The 17665-nt window shown below is 35.1% G+C and overlaps 2 protein-coding genes across 2 annotated transcripts; both read right to left on the bottom strand.

Moving 5' to 3' along the window:
- Positions 1-887: 887 nt before the first annotated feature.
- On the bottom strand, positions 888-11760 carry LOC120334361 (exportin-2-like). Its single transcript, XM_039401863.2, has 22 exons — positions 11559-11760; positions 10821-10978; positions 10417-10543; positions 9871-9991; positions 7614-7755; positions 7161-7217; positions 6883-6975; positions 6350-6517; positions 6161-6262; positions 5862-5955; positions 5674-5783; positions 5424-5601; positions 5067-5265; positions 4653-4854; positions 4093-4267; positions 3530-3675; positions 3184-3314; positions 2568-2735; positions 2221-2367; positions 2044-2141; positions 1799-1926; positions 888-1257 (listed from the first exon to the last, which is right to left on the bottom strand). Exons 1-22 carry the CDS (start codon positions 11635-11637, stop codon positions 1171-1173), a joined length of 2910 nt encoding a protein of 969 aa, XP_039257797.1. The 5' UTR covers positions 11638-11760; the 3' UTR covers positions 888-1170.
- Positions 11761-11963: 203 nt separating this feature from the next.
- On the bottom strand, positions 11964-17656 carry LOC120334189 (transcription factor RFX4-like). Its single transcript, XM_039401649.2, has 12 exons — positions 17087-17656; positions 16613-16711; positions 16244-16488; positions 15967-16094; positions 15685-15786; positions 15396-15535; positions 15125-15273; positions 14674-14839; positions 14414-14613; positions 13201-13374; positions 12919-13092; positions 11964-12814 (listed from the first exon to the last, which is right to left on the bottom strand). Exons 1-12 carry the CDS (start codon positions 17613-17615, stop codon positions 12659-12661), a joined length of 2262 nt encoding a protein of 753 aa, XP_039257583.2. The 5' UTR covers positions 17616-17656; the 3' UTR covers positions 11964-12658.
- Positions 17657-17665: the final 9 nt, after the last annotated feature.

Below are 17665 nucleotides of genomic sequence, written 5' to 3'. Positions count from 1 at the left end.
CGCGAGACAATTTCGTATGTCGATTGCAAACACCGTTTGTTGTAATATGGGTATAAGTGCTGCGTTATCTGGTCGTCAACGAATGTGGTAACGGTTATGCTCATGGTGGTCCTCAATTAATCTTTTTCAGATATGACGATGCTCCACACCTATACAATATCCGGACAACCGCAGCACGTTGTTGACATTGATTTAAAATTTATTTTGAAAAATAACACTAGGCCTTTTTTAGGGGGTGGCTTTTATTTTCATTTATTAAAAACCAAATAACGAAATCACGAGATTTTCAAGTTGGTATACAAAATATGGAAACCGATATCTATTTACTTATGAATAACACGTTTATATTTAAAATAACTGCTAAACATGGATTAATAATCATTTGAAACGTGTAGAAGAGATTTCTTGCTATCGACTGGGTCAAAAAAATTCTTGCTATCGACCATTTTTAAAATTCAGGCTAGGTCTTATTTTCGGAGAAACACAAGAGCAAAAACGGTTTTGATTTGGGATGTCAAACCGTTATGAAAGCTCTCACAACACATATAAGATAAAAACCTTTGAACGAAAAGATCATGTTGTGTTTATTTTGTATGTGTACTCAATTACGGTCAACCGAAAGATATTGGAAATGTCCCGGAAAGCATGAGAGGTACCGTGGTGGGCCACGAAGGCGGAGGCCCACCCTTTGGCAAATTAAAAACAAGGGTGGAAAAAAGTTGCGCAGAACAGACACCAACTGATACCCTAACTTAAGCCTAAACTATTGCAACTATGGAACCGCCATTTTTTCATATTTTGCACCAGTTAATGACTTTTCTAACATTTCATCCTAACACTGAGACCGCATATCCATTCTATCGCTTGTTTTTTGTGTTAACACCAGGTTTTGATAAATGCAATTGTTTATTCACAGCTGTACGAAAATATTAAACAGTAATGGCACAGTTTCAGCGCCACGACAAACGGTATCAACTCCGTGCCACAATATGATTATATGTCACATATGGAAATTCACACAAATGAAATGGAACGTGAACTCCTACCAAGCATGGGCATTCGATGACAAGTATGATTATGATCTGCAATCATCTTTAGCCCACACTTGGTGGAAGGGTAGATTGAACTGGCACAGGCAGTAAGAAACAGGCAAATTTAAATGTTTCAGTATTAAGAAATTTGAACGTTGGCTGCTGCCATGTATTGCTGTAAAAAGGTCTTGGCATCTGGGTTCAGGTAGTTGACCATGTTTGGAACCTGAAAAAAAAAATATCTCTTATCACCATTTCGTTCTGAAAACAATGAATAAAAGTAATTTCCCTCAACAGTACTGGTAACAGAGATTAGCGAGCATTGAGTATATAGCTTTCAACTTTGAAGCAAACTTCCAAGTCATTTTAAACCAACGCAGCCTATTTTGAGTTGCAACTTCCTAGTAAACAACTCGATGCCTCATTTATGGACGTCCTAATTTGTATTTCACTGAATTTTTTTTTTGCTATTTTGAAAACTTGACATAAACTATCCTAGAGTTATGGTAGTTGAGTTCACACCGGGATATTTTAAATAGATAATTTGTGTCACAATTTGAATCTTTAAGAATCGTAACTCAAGTCAATGACAGATGTATCATAAACCATCACATGATTAAGGGGAAAGTCCACCAATCCTCTTGATAATAATAATATTCACATTATATTTGCTTCCCATGTAACATAATCAGAGGTGCAACCGTGTCGGGCCATTACCTGCTACATAGCACAATACGACTACATCTAGTCTAGCATAAATGATTTACCTTGCCAGGGCAATTCTTTGAAAACGAAGCTAAACATTGCGCAAGGTATACTTTAGGATTGTCCACTTTCACCGGATCTTCACTTTTCTTGCTTGCAAATGCAAGTTGAGAGTAAGCAGTCTGATAACCTAAGGAGAATGGCATGAAAAAGTGATTGAATATAAAATCGCATTCGTTTACTCTTGTAAAATAACAGGTTTCTAATGTGTTGACTTTGACCAATAAGAAAGAGCTTTATAACTGACCTGGAGTTTCCTCAACTTCAATAAAATGTTCATCGTCAGGTACTGAGTCATCTTCAGGAAGTTCAAATAATCCAATAACAGCTTGAAGCAGGGGAGGCCTTAAGTAGGAATTTGAGTTAGTTAACAACAAGACATATTGGATAAATTTGTAGATTCCAAACTAAACAAAATCCTTACCAGAGTCTGGCATAATTTTCATCCTGAAATGCTGAGCATTCTGTCAGTAGTTTAGACAAACCGACAGAACAAATCTTTTTTTCAGTGGTGCCAGATACTTTCTGTACATCTGCTATAAGTAGCTTCTCCAAAACCATCGCAAACATACTGAAGAAAAGAAAGTTAATAAAGATTGGCTTATAGTTAGGTGCACGCATTACTGATGGCCCTCAGTGGGTTCGCAGGTTCTAACACAATATGAAATAATTATGTGTGAAAGTATAGCTAGACTTCTTACTATTGTGGGTTCCTGCACCATTTAATGTATGCATATTAACCAAGCTTTGATGCTAACATTATATACTTACTTGGGCTGTATCGAGTCTATAACCTTTTGAAAAGCATCTGGAGACAACTTGATCATATACAGACAAAAATAAACTATTAAGCCTCGAGTGAATTTAACAGTTTTTGATTTCATTAATCGTTGAAACAAGAGAGAGAAAATTTGCTTCGTGTATTGCTCTAGTGCTTCCCTGCAAAAGAATGAAAAACTTTAAAATAGATTGTTTTTTGGTTAACATAGTAATTTTACCTGCCTATTTTATAAGGATACGCAAACCACCTAAAAACAAAAAAATATTGCATGGCTTAGGTTTTAGATAGGAATAAAATTAACTGGTAGTTATGTATAAAAGTTGTTTGATTTTTATCTTCAAATATGTGTCTATCTTTACTGCATTATCGATGCTGATATATACATTATTCACTCAAGTCCTTATCTTGTGAGCTCTTCTAATAAGAATACCCAAACCTAAACTGATGAGTAGGCGAGGCATAGCAGTCCAACCTATGATTTCCGTAGGATTAATTACTTAAATTTTATATTTTATTTATGCTTCGGAGGAAGGTAACATCTCTTCACTGATGGAAGCATCATAGTTTGTATATTGAAACAGAGGTACTGTATTTTAAGTAACTTACGGTTTGATGTACTCATACATGCTGTTCAACAAATAGAATCCTTGATGATCATTGGTTTTTGAAGCAATCATTTTTTGAAAGACTCCTAATAGTGGAGATAACTTTCCGGAGGCAGCAATGGAGTCTGGGCCCTGAAATGAGGAATTTTATGATAGGACTATTCCCAAATCTATTTAGATCCAAAAAGGTGTAAATTTTTTTGAAGTGCTGCTTTCACCCCTACTCTAACTAAAAACATGATAGTTGGATCCAAAACCTTGGTGTATGATAGATTTCCTCTGTTTTCAGCATAACAGCAACAACTATATGCTTTAAGAATATTATTATTCAAAATACAACTATAAACCTTTTCGATATAAGCTTGCAATAATCGAACCAATGGTGGTATGTTTCCTGGTCTATCCCAAAGATCAGGATTTAGTAAGTGAGGGAAGAGAGCCATGTAAGTTTCTGGGATAGGAGGCTCTCTAATCTCCAGCAGCATCGACATGACTGTGAATAAGAAATATATTTTATCAGACATAAATACTGATATTGAAAATAGTACATGGGCATTAACTAGAGATGATCAGACCAAGCTTGTTGAGAGCACATATAAGAAGAGAAATATATATGGTCAGAATTCCTCGGGTTTCGGTGCTTAAAAGAGGATTCTGGGAGCAAAAATGCGCAAAATATCAATCTTATTTTTAAACTGTGACAATTTGAGAAGATAGCTATGGGCAAGTAATTTATTAGAACAAAATTTTAATTGTAATTAATTATAATTTATCATATACGACTCATAATTCTATGTATTATTTCAGAGTACTCCATAACACCATTCAACGTGTTTCTATCTTTTTTAATATAAGAGCTAAGACTAGTCATTGTAAATAAAGTATTTAGTTCATGAAAATTATGTCTTACTTTGAAAAACATAAGGAATAAACTCAGTCACGTCACGTTGTAATATGTCAGTGAACATTTCGAATAATGCTTGTTCAAAACTTGCAACAGCAGATTTATCTTGTTGGCATGATACTTTTATACAGATTGATAGTGCTTCGAACAGATAATGGTTGAAATGCGGCTTGCTAGGATTCTGAAAAAGGAAAAATACTTATCACATTGGTAGTATTGATCGTTTTTTTCTCTGTAGCAAGTTATATATAAGCAATCCAATGTATCACTTAAATATGTTATTTCATCTAGCTTGCGAATACCAAATCAAGAAACTATGTATCAGAAATTTTGTAATAGTGAGGTAAAACAGTAGTTCGTTTACATGCAAGCGGTCAAGTATGCCTCCCTCAACTGTAAGAACCTATACCAGAGAATAGTTTTATATTCTGCATCAAGTATTTTGAATAATCAATAATATTTGAAGGTATTTTATTGCGCTTGGAATAATAAGTCCAAAGAGAACAGCTTTGTATATATTCAATCATATATATGAAATAATCCGATTTACGAGCTTCTTTTCATACCTTGCTAGACTGTAGGAGTTTCTGGCATAATTCATTCACTATAGTCGGTATATAAGGACAGACAAGCTCCCCTGCCAATGAAAATGTCCTCATAGCCGCCTTCATGACATACTCATTCTCAGTTGATCCAGGGATTCGAAGTGCTTGAAACAAGTTTGCAAGTAGATTTTCAAGCAAGGGCTGAATCTCGGTCTTCGAGATTCTAGAAAAAAATGATTTAAAAAAACATTTTAATGTTTAAGATGTTAAGAAGATCTAAATTGTGTATCAGGAGCATTTGAAAAAAATAAAGATCTTCAAGCTATGGACCTAGTTAAATTTCAGATTCAAAAAAAAATATGAATTGAAAAACCATATTAATGTGAAAGATGTTGCAACATATTCAAATTATACCAAACAAGCATATTTACTCACAAAGGTACATTTCCCTGAGCTTTTATAGTTAAGAATCTTTCAATAGCATGAGCTGCGTATGTGTGTACAACAATGCTAGTCGATGGCAAATGTTGGACAAGTAACGGCAATGCTTTCATAAGTCTCTCCTTTCCCATTTGTTGACGAAACGTCACAATGTATTTGATAGAATCAGACTTGAGTACTGGAAACTCACTAACTGTTAGAAAAGAAAAAGTTTAACCCAAATGTTAATTCGGGATGAACTAACAAGCAGTCCAAATACCAATTAAAAGAAGATATTGTAGAAGTTGTAAATCGCTATCTCGCATATTCCAAATTATGGGTTTCACATTAAAAAATTAGGCAAATACTTACTATTAGCTGAAGCCAGTTCTGTCAGAATATGACTATCGAAAAAATCCTGCAAATTGACCAGTTCACTTGCTTTTGTTGTTCCATGTTTTGATGTTGAACCTTTTTGAGCAAGTGACGTAACAAGATAGATAGCTGCGTCCTTACTTTTCCAATTATTCGCACGATCTTTTGCATGAAGCTGTGATAAATTAAATTTCAATAAAATATTATGAACTCAGGGAAAAGTAAATATAATTGTGATATCACATACCTCAAGCATTGTTGCCACATATTGTGAGAATATCTGAGTCACTGGAGCTTCAAAATGTTTTGTCAATCCTCGAACTAAGTCACAAGAAGCTCTTCGTCGCGTATGAACATCTGGCAGCAAAGGATATAATTTGATAAACATAGTTTTGAAAGGAATATGAATCACTACAAAAAGTTAGTTAAATTTACCAGATCCTTCTAAATCTCTCCTGATATATTCCTCTGGATTGTCTTCAAATTGTTCTTCATCTGCTGTTCGGAATTCCATGTTAGGTACAACAACCTAAAACATAATTGTAGAGAAATTATAGTTGATTGCCAGCTATCAATTTAAACATTACCAAAACTGTATCTTTCTGGAGCTTTTAAAAAATACAAAAGGCTTCAATTTGAGAAAACTGCATGTCACAGATTCAAATGAATATTCACTGTACTAAAAATGCATTTTACAACATATTAAAAATTTATTTTGTAATCGTTTTACCCACCTTCTCGCAAATTGATGCCAACACACCGTCAGCTTCAAATAATGATTTGTATTGTTGTTTCTCACTGACACTCGTTAAAAATCCGATGGCATTTGAAGTTAACTGTATACAAACAATAACATTATTTTCATTCGCATATGAATTATATAAAATAATGAAGAATCAAGGAATATATAAAAAAAAACATACCAAGTCATACTTCACTTGCATTCCAGTGTTAACAAGAAGTTCCCAAATGGCTGTTACAAATTGAGGAAGAAACTTCGTAAATTCTTCATCATATTTTTGAGCATAGAGAGCAACGTTGTCACATATTTGTGACTTGAGAAGTTCAACATAACCTGCTTCTTCATCATCCTGTAAGTTAAAGAAATTTTGGTTCATTCCATTATAACAAATGTATAAAAAACATACAAGGTCGAGGGTGCAGGTTTGATGGTGAATATAGGATGCATTCCAGTGGACATGATTAATAAGAAACTAAGTAGTTGAACCCATATTGCTCAGAGGAACCAGTCATTAAAATATAATCTTTTCAAAATTCAGATAAATTAAATACAGTTTTCTGTAAAATTTCACAATTTTGTAGTGACATATTTCATTGTTTTTTACTGATTTAATTGAAATTAAAATTAATTGCGAAGAAATGTTTCAAAATATCAAACATTTGCATAAAGACACCGCCGGTTTGCATTCGAGCACTAAACATATCTCTTTCATACCCCCGTGTGTAATAATTTGTTATCGGTTGTTAAAAGCATGTGAAACTGCGGCATCCATTTGTCCATGTTATCTTCAAAAAATTCTGGCAGATCCTGAAGAAAGCGAAGTATAGTTGAAAAAATTTTTTTTTCCAAAATTATGTCACAGAGCTCACAATGTGAATATGTGGTATCAACAAATAATACTGACAGAGATGCATACACTACACCAAGAAGAATCAGAAACTTTTAATTAGTACAAAAAAAAAATTAAAATGATCAGTTTTGGTCAAGCATACCTGGTAATTCAAGCTGTAGAAGATCTTAGAGATGAGAACCAGGGAACTGAATAAAACCTAAAAAATAAATGAAAATTGTTAATGACAATTCCAAAAAATGATTATGAAGTAATGATTATAAAAAACAAGCAGTCACATGCCGACTCATTTTCATCGGAAAATGTACTGATACTACCTTAACTATGGCACATTCACTGTAAATATGAAATCCACCCTTGAATGGAAAACTATATGTTGGCCACCAGGTCATTGACATGCTCGTTTTTAACTTTTGTACCTCAATTAATCGAGAGATGATGAAATCAATACTCGGCAATCAGCTAGCATGACTTTGAATTTTCTTTGAAATAATAATGTTACGTCCTTCGGTATAAAAATCTTTGGCTAATTATAATTGAGCCATTTATTTGTTTGATTTCCTTTCTTTATTATTTTTTTGAAGTCATTAACTACCTTAGCAGCATCCTTATTGGCTGCATGTTGTTCCAACAGCTTCACTGTGTTGAGAAACAGCTCAGTTAATGGAGCAGCGAATGCATCCAAGACTATTTTAATTTCAGTCCATAGCTTATCAGAACGAAATTCGTGCCGATATCTAAAATAGAATTATAACCAAAATTTGGGGATGGATGGTTGGATGGGAATGGATGGATGGAATGGATGGTGTTAACTAACCAAAACTATATATAATTACTGTGGTGCATTACACACCAGTAAATGCTGAATGATGAGAAGCTTGAAGAAGTTCAAGCCAGTACAATAGATGTTTTCAATCTTCTAATACCAGTTATAAACTTCCATTTATAGTAAGCATTTTATTTCCAAGTACTTTTTTAGTAGAGCATAACTACTAAAACAATCTCCTAGGGATGGGCAATGTAGAATAATTTACTATTCTAGAATATTCTAGAATAGTTAAATCGAATCCAGAATACCGAATCCTATTCTATTTTCATACTTATTCAAATAGTGGAAATTTCTACATTGCTGGACTTAGATGGTAAAAAATTGCAAATGTATCACTTACTATAAATGTATTATCTATTTGGAAATGTCCTGAACATTGGATTTCATTTGATACTAAACAGGCAGTTCCCAGGACAATAAAATTTAGGAATATTACAATATTTTTTGCCTTCAATTGTTCCAAATGTATGTAATCCCTAAATACTAATAAATACTGATATGCTAAATTAAAACAGCTTTACACACTCTAATAGTAAGTGGTTAAATACAAAATAGACATGAAACGGCGTTAAATCATTATTAATGTAAGTCTGCCGAGTATACTACAACATACCCGCTGAGAATTAATTAGATGCTGAACCAGCGTGTGGCCACTGCAACCTATGCGCAGTTGTGAAATATTAAATTTAACCACTATCAATTAAAATCAACCTTTTATTCTGTGAAAGCAAGACACGTAAAACCAAGTTCCCGTAAACGCGATTTCGTACTTAGTTATTAGGTAATAACATCTGAAGACGAACTCATTTTTTATGATTATCGTTACATATCTACCCAGACTTGGCCCTACTCAAATTCAATACGTCACTATCTTCGCCAAATGCGGCAACTTTTTTCAAAATTCATCGGCGACTAAAATACTACAGACTTCCGATCAAACTTGCGTCTATCTTGAACGATAGAAATGTTATCATTAATCATTATCTACCCAGACTTAGCCCTACTCAAATTCAATACGTCACTATCTTCGCCAGATGCGGCAACTTTTTTCAAAATTTATCGGCAACTAAAATACTACAGACACTCGATCAAACGTGCGTCTATCTTGAACGATAGAAATGTTATCATTAATCATTATCTACCCAGACTTAGCCCTACTCAAATTCAATACGTCACTATCTTCGCCAGATGCGGCAACTTTTTTCAAAATTTATCGGCGACTAAAATTCTACAGACACTCGCTTAAACGTGCGTCTATCTTGAACGATAGAAACGGACCGAAAAATATGTAATCTTTTGAGAGTGAAATTTAAATGTGACAGTAGTTCGCGTTTTGCGATATAACTTTGTATTTCGGAAAATGGTATAATAAAATTATTCATAAATAATATTTGATTTAAATTAATGGCGAGTAATGTTATAACATTTAACGCCTGGCTTTCGGTTTACGTGCATCATTTTTTTGAAAAAACTCGTAGGTCGCGAAAAATCATTTAATTCAAAATGAAGCAAGGCACGTCTGTAAACAATTAAAGATTGTTCCATTCAGATTATCGGAATATCTCCAGTAAGTCAGCACAAATAACGCTAACTAGATAGCAAAGAAGGAAAACGCAAAAATGGTGCAATAAATCGAGTCCTCGGCGAGAGGTTATATTACCGACTTCTTGTCCTGAATATGCCGATTGAAATTACAGTGATTGATGTTCACCGATTCTTTGCGAGCAAACGCAAGTTCAATTAAACGAGAGAGATTTCAACGCGAGAAAAATGCTCGTCTATAATTGATAAATTAGAAACCCGAAATACAAAAATTGACGCTTGGCGCCGGAGAGGCGGAAACCGAATCCTGTTATCGGATCCCGTTGGATTCGAATACTTTGGGATTCGAATCCTCCGGATTCGGTATTCTATATTGCCCATCCCTACAATCTCCACAATACTGCAACTAATTAGCTAGTATCATAATTCTTGACTTCTATTTACCTCCAATGCACTTGTTTAGATTGTAAAAAGCACAAACCTTTTGAACAATGAATGTGCAGTTTGTAAAACACCATTTATAATATGGAAATCACCAGATTGAAATTTAGTTATCATTTCTTGCATCAATGTAGGCCACTCATGAGGAAAATCCTCTCGTCCTGAGAAGAAATAGAAGTAGAAAATATGAAAAACCAATTGCATTACTAAAAACCGCTAGATCTAGAGTAACTTTATTAATCAGAGAAGACAGGGTTGGACAGATAGGGTATGGGTATATGTTAGGCATTTTGAAACTAAAATTATTGACACCAAGAGTATCTAAAGCCTCGATCTGTAAAGAGCCATACGCTATGGTGAAGCGCCTCGAGTCAATTCGGAGCTACGGAGCCTCGCAAGAGGGATTGGGAGCTACTAAAAAGTAGCTTCAACTACTACATTGGAAAAAATGGAAGTGCTCTGCGGACTAATTCTATCACAGGACAACTTTATTGGAAAAAAGTGAGGGCAAACCTACAATTACAACATACCCACATTCAACTCAATATTACTTCAAATATCATGAACCTGAAAGTTATGAAATTACCTATAATGCTGATGGCTTCACTAAGTTGTTTCTGATATTGTTCTGGACTTCTGAGCATAAGGTCCACAACATGTTGTTTAATTGTGTTTCGATCTGCCTCAGATATTTTAGATGGTTCATCAGGAATCTAAAAATATATTCTCAAATTTTATATATAGAAAAAAGAGGTGGGCAGCATCGACACTAAAGATTGTAAGCGCTGAAAATCATATTCTGGGTTCTTATATATTTCATCATTACAATAATTACTATATTTGTATATGGTCAAAGTATTTTTATGTCAGTGTAATGTCAGATTGTGTTCAATTTATAGCCTATATCAGCATATAAAAACCCATGCCAATCCATGAGAGTAAGTAATTGAATATTGAAAATTATAAATAAATTCCTTGTTTTAGTTTTACCTTTCGCCAGTTTCTCTTGACAAAGTTTTTGAATGTGACTGCTGAAGCAAGTGGTATGACAGCATTTTTTGTTTGTTGGCCAATTACTGCTTCAACCAACTTCAATAGCATCAAAGCGTAACCAGAATTTCCTTCCACACTTTCCAAAAATTTCTCGGCTTGAAAAAAAAAATCATATCAAAACATGAAATACTCCAAGTGCAGTTTCAAGTATTTTGAGGCCTTTACAGCTGCCGTAAAACCATGGCGGGTTTCCAAACCATGGCCGATATAACCAAACCTATGACGTCTGACTTTTTAGCTGCTACAAACCAATGGCAAGCTGCCGTTACCGCGGCTGCAAATTGAAAACCAAAGTGGGGTAAAATTTTGCTGCAGTAACCACGGCATGTTGGCTGTAATTGTAGGGCTGCTGTAATGGTGATAAATATTGGGTAACGGTAAGTTGGAACATTTTTCTTATGGATACAGTTTTGATGTATTTGAGGTTAGATTACAGGTTTAAATAGATATAATCCCGCATGATAAACTAAAATCTGGTACATGACTTTATGAATATACCGGAATACTGTACTGATTACTGAATAGCACCATAAAACTATGACAAGAGACGCGGCGGTTCGTTCGTGGCAGGAGCTACCATGAAGTGGTAAAAACTGCGACTCGAAATAGAAGTTAATTAAATGACTTTGACAATTGAAATACTGAAATATATAACTGTATATAAATCATACCCACCTTGTTTTCGAATTCCTGCCTCTGGAGACAAAGTTTGCTCCAGATATCCAGAGAGAGCTTGTAAATCCTGTTCGCTCATCTTCAAGTTTTTAACTTTGCGAATAATCCAGTTACTGCAGTACTGAGTTATGTCAGACCTCGTATCACCAGATAGACTATCAGATTTAGATATTATTGTATTGACCTGTTCTATACTGATAGAATCACGAAGTTAGTCAAGAATAAACTGAATACAAACCCACAACAGCTGGCGGCACCACATGCAGACTTACAACACAAAGCATAAATTCACATTTAAACGCTCGCATGAACTCAGAAACTAGCGCTCACTCCACCTCTAGCGCCCAGCGTGTCCGACTACTGGACTACCGGATTCCAGAAGCCGATATGCTATTCTCCATGTGCGCTAGAATAATATCCTCCTAATTTTCAAGATGGTAAACATGATACAGATTCAAAATGGCTGACAGCTCAGTACCGTACCTCACAAAGGCTTTTAATTACACTATGTACTGTATTAAATTTCAGATCCGGTTTCGAGTCGACCTGAATGGCGCGACATGGAGTCATATTGTTAACTTCCTCATTTTTACTATTTAGCATCCGTCTCTCAAACTGGGTTTGTTGTCTTACTTCTGGTGATTTATGCCGTTTTTTTAGCATTAAGAACGTCGTTAATTAACACATATTAGAATGGCGCTCCGAATCGATCTTTATTTCTCTACAAATCGTTGTACAGATGGGGAAATATCGTCAGGAATTTTCCCAGGAATATGAAGAGATGAAAGACGGCGTAGTCAGTGCAAATCTTACGTTTGGTATAGCAAGCATATCACTTATCGACGGTACATATAATTCAAAAGAAGCATATGAATTTATTAACTTTTAACATTTCATTAGAAATCGGATAGTGGTAGATAGTGAACCATTAAAATTAATCAATATATATTTTGTATAAAAATAACAATAATTTAAAACGAAATAATACGGAAGTCCAATAAACAAAAAAATACTTTAGTATCGCCAACACATACAGATTCGTGGATGACAGCTTGGCCTATGTTCTTCCATGGCAAGCTGACATTCTTCCAGTAGTCATCTTAATCTTGAGCCATGGCTTCGTTTATAATCCTCTTGTATACTTTCATGAAAACAACTTCCTCGTTCTGAGTGCAGAGTGAGTGGCTGACGTAGTCTCCAAACAGGAGCGATACAAGATGAAATGTTCCGACAGATCCGCTCGTTCGCAAAGTAATCTGAACGAGGGCAATGTTATAACAATAGCAATGAAGTAGTACAGGAAAAACCTACATACATTAGCAATTTGAATAAATCGTTTGCATGTGTAGAATAAACTCACTTCGCTGAGCATTTTACTTGTATAAAGTGCCCATTTCATCAAAAATTGTTGTGAAATAGCCGCTCTTCTTTTTCTGGTATCATCTTCACGGTTATAGTCTATATTTGGTGCACCGCCATGTTCGCTGACGATCGCATCTAAGACAGTAATGTATTCTTCGATGGCAGCGTGCTCCTAGCCAAAAATAATTTTAAAACAAATTGAGATCATTATACACCATTATATAAAAAATATTCCTCATTTTTTTAAGTTGGGAGGTGTTATGCATAATGTTTTTCCTACCTTCAACATTCTTATAAATACAGATAAATATTTTTTCGCTATAGCTATTTCTTGTGTAATGACGTCACGATGTTCGTCTACGTTATAATTTTCTGTCATCGTGGCATCATTTCCAGCCCAACCACACATTAAAGCTATTTCTTCGATTGATATCATCTCCAAATCCACGCGTAACTGGAAGAAAGTTTATTATATTTAATATTGGTAAACTGAACAAAATCTGCGTAGTACGCCGATTTACTTTTTTTTTCAGTGGCTCGGCGTTTGGCCCATGTGTCTAAGGGTTGGGTTAAGAATAGGGATGGGGGAATCGACTCCGGAATCGATTCATAGTTGAATCGACTAGAATCGATTTCGATGCATAGGAATCGATTCTTAGGGTTAAAAGTTGGTTGCAAACACGGTATAACGTTTTGTGTCAAGTCCTTCACATAATTTATAAATTGCTATGTGGAGTTTCTACGACGCCGCAAACTTCACTATATTTTCACACTCTCCTCCCACTCGCTCGTTTGCGCGGGTGAAGGACACGTGTCAACGGCAACGGAACAAAAAAACTTATCAAATATCGCAGTTGTTGCAGTACTTCTGTGTCTCAGCCAAATCCGCTGTATCAGAAAGAGCATTAGGCTTAGCGGGGCTTACCGTCTCCACATTGCGATCCAGACTCACAGGAAGACATGTGAACGAATTGAACTTTTTGAATTACAATAAATTTACTCTATGACAGTAATTTTTTGAACTTAAAGTGAACATATAGATCGTTTTGTTATTATTATTATGTTGTTGTTGTTAGAATTCAGTTTCTTGTTCTTGTCATGAAAAAATATATTTTCTCATTATCTACTGGACCAATTGCTTTGAAATTTTCAGTGGTTAAAAATTGTATTTTTTACTAGAGAGATATTACGTTTATGTACTTCATAAATTTCGCAGCTTTCTACCCGGCGGGGATATTTATGTGCAATAGGATTGCTGAACTACTCGATGTATAGGGTGGATTACGTTACGGCTTCCTCCACCGCCAAGTCCATACATCTGAAACGAAAATCTTCCAACTAACCCATTTCCAATAATGAACTGGTAATTGGGCGGAAGGCTGTGGTTTGTAGTATGATTAAGACGTCTTGTCGGTTCTCCCATCCTACCGTATGGATATAAGAATTCTATCTTAGTACCACGTCTTTTTACATACGAACGAGTCATAACTAACTTGTTTTGTTAGTCCATGATCTCGTAAAGCTTTTCGCGCTTCTTTTGCCACGTGACACAATGTCGTCATTCGTCTGACACAATCACCCCAAGCCGTAGCAGCACCGAGCCTAGTCTCATGAACTTTGTCAGGCACGTCGCAAATGGCCGCAACATCTGGCACCCACTGGACAAAAGTTTTTGCAAATTTCCGAACTGCGACTGCAAAATATTTTATAATATTATCGGGATAATAATTTCAAAATATTTCTAATAACGTACCTTTGAAATCTGTAGATAGAGAAGCCAAGCAATCTGGTAGGAGATTTTCTGTTGCTTTTTTATATAATATTGTATCATAGATTTTTATAATATCCACAATAGTTGGGTGTTGCAATAAATCCGTACAGTCATAGGGTAAGTATACCGTGAAATTCTGCAGGTGATCCTAATATACAAACATGAATTTTTTCAGTAAAGTCGATTCTATGAATCAATGCGATTCGTTGTATTTGCAAATTATATGAGTTTTTCGGGGTTTGGATTTTGTGGCCGTTTGAGAGCAGAATGACACAGGGTTTATATTTAAATATACGTCAATTCAGTGTTTGCACAAGTGCATGCAACATTGTTAGCTTTTGTACAGAATAGAAAAAAAAGTTCACTCCTATAATAGGGTAAGTTACATTATTGGACATAATTGAAATTTTATGTTTATTTTACATATGCATACCTTAGTTTTCAAGTGATCCAGTGCAGTAATATACGATAGGAATTGCTTGTTATATCTGCTATAGAAATTTAAAAATGAGTTGAGACGCGTATGATCGATGTCCAAAATCGGCTTCAATTCTCTCATCCCTGGATATACAGTCGGAATACCTATAAAATTGATATTAATTTCAAATCTAGAGCAAATAGATGCTGTTCAAAAGTAAAGAGATAGCACTCTTCCAATTTGTGTATTCCGAAGTTACTTACCAAACTGAGTAAAAGATTAAAACCTGATTTTTTGTTCTTTTTTGGCGGGATTGGTTTTTCGACTTCTATATTTTTCGTTGATTTATTACTCTTTCCCTGCTCTTCGCAACACTCAACTGTTACATTAGCTGCAACATTCATCTGCCCTCGACTGTTTTGCTTCCTATATAAGTAAACAAAATGTGCTAAGTAAAATGTGAACAATAAATTAAAAACCAGTAAACAGACTTTAGTTGTAATGTAAAAATAATAAAGTGGGACTATATTGTATTGTGACTCCCAGGACTAGATTAACTCTGTAGTATAACTTACTTATGCCCCGTTGTTGTTCTAACAACGTTCGTTTCAAGTTTAGCAAATACATGATTCGCGTATATTGAGCTTGATTTGACACCCAGCCCAGCGTAGTGGTACCTGAAAATTAAAAACGATTGGAAAGCAGGAAAAGTTAATATAATCGAATATTTAAATAACGTAAGTAAATGAGCAAAGTGCAAAAAGTTTTGATTTTTTTAAACAGAGTTGGCACAAGTACTTCTGCGTAATTTCAGAATTATTTGACTTTAATCAAGAATTTTGATTTGTAGCTTCAACCTTGAATGTCCACGGATACCCAGACGTCGAGTAGTTAAATTTGGGAAGCATGACCTGACCATTTTGCCGAATACTGCTTGATTGAAATGTCTGAATCTTCCGTCTTTCTCGAAATACCGTACATATTCCTGTTTTAAAACGTGGGAAAAAATTGGGTTGAATTCAGAAATGAATGATTATTATAAGCTTTTACAACGACTCACTTATCGAGGCACTTACTTAAATTCTTTAATCTGATTTTATTAAAAAATTGTCTCGGAAGCGTAAGTAACATAACCTGGTACATAACGCTTCTCGGTACAGTCGTCATCAAATTTTCTTCAAAATTTTCCATCAGCCATGTGGTAGTTGCAACCGCCTGTTCGCTACATGGAACTGTGTACCTAACTTGCATTCTGCGATACCCATACAAGTTATCTTCAAATACATTTGAGTGATAAGGTCCGATTGGATATGCGATTGCCATATTTCCGTGATGATTAACCAGCATTCCTACAGCAGCTCCATTCTCTTCGTTTTTGTCTAGAATAAGTTTGGATAACATTGATTAATCTAAAAAACATATAGCAACTCAAAATGCCATTGCTATGTGGAAAATAGTAAATTTAATAATGATTTTTTTTTACAAAATATATGTTTTTTTTACCTGGAACTCCTCTCAGAGTCGCTATCTTGACTTCGTCGTCATCTTCAAGATGTTTTACGTAAATTGGTTGTGGGTTACTCCCGCCGATTCCATTACTGGCTAGAGAAAAGGAGATTTTATTAATACCACTATGATACATTTAAACCAAAAAGAATATAATAGAAAGTAATTGTTTAGTCATTGTTTTGTGTGGATTAGTGTGCACGATTAATAAAGTCATGGAGGTTCCTGATCCATGTATGTATTGGGGGTTACTCCCGCCGATTCCATAACTGACTAGAAAAAAAGAGATTTTATGAATAGGGTCATGGAGGTTAAATTTATTTCCACTTCGTGGACACTTGAGAAGCAAAATGACAACATCGCAATGGGGTGAAATTGCGAGATTAAGCGTATGAAGCTATCAGTAAGAGTTTATACGTACCACAAATAATTAAACAATTAAATAAACGAATCAAATTTTCATAAACTCACCCGTTCGTTTTGCTAAAATTTGAGGTCTGTTTTCTTTTTCCGGATGACGTTTCATTTCCGCAGATGAGGTAGCATGGTTAGAAGCATACTGGAAAGTATGGCAATTGTCTCTAGAAGAGACTTGAGGGATTGAACAAATCGGTCTCTGTCGTGGAATGCTTACTGTTATCGGTCGAAAGCTTATTGGACCGGTGTTTAATGAACGAATCCCTTGTTGAGTATTTGTTGTCAAACTCTGCAAGATGTTGTGGGTCGAGTGTTTTTCGACATCTTCTTTTTGATTTAAATCTACCAGCGAGTTTGTGGCAGCGAGCACTTCGCTCGCACAAACGGGCTGTGTACATGATTCCCTTGAAGGAACGTAGCCATGAAACGGTGTGACAAGATCGCCAGATCTTGTAGTTCCGATTTCAGTTGTTAACGTATCCTTACTAATTGCTTCACATAGTTTTTCTAAATCCTCCCGACTAAGAGAATCCGGATTTTGAACTAACAAATCCAGCAAATCATCATTTTTATCCGAAGCCATCTGAATCAGAACAAAATACAACTTATCAGATTTTTCACCGATCCGACTAT

This window comes from Styela clava, chromosome 15 (assembly GCF_964204865.1).
Source record: "Styela clava chromosome 15, kaStyClav1.hap1.2, whole genome shotgun sequence".
NCBI lineage: Eukaryota > Metazoa > Chordata > Ascidiacea > Stolidobranchia > Styelidae > Styela > Styela clava.
Note: the sequence above shows the minus strand (reverse complement) of the source record. Positions and strands in the feature narration are given on the sequence as shown.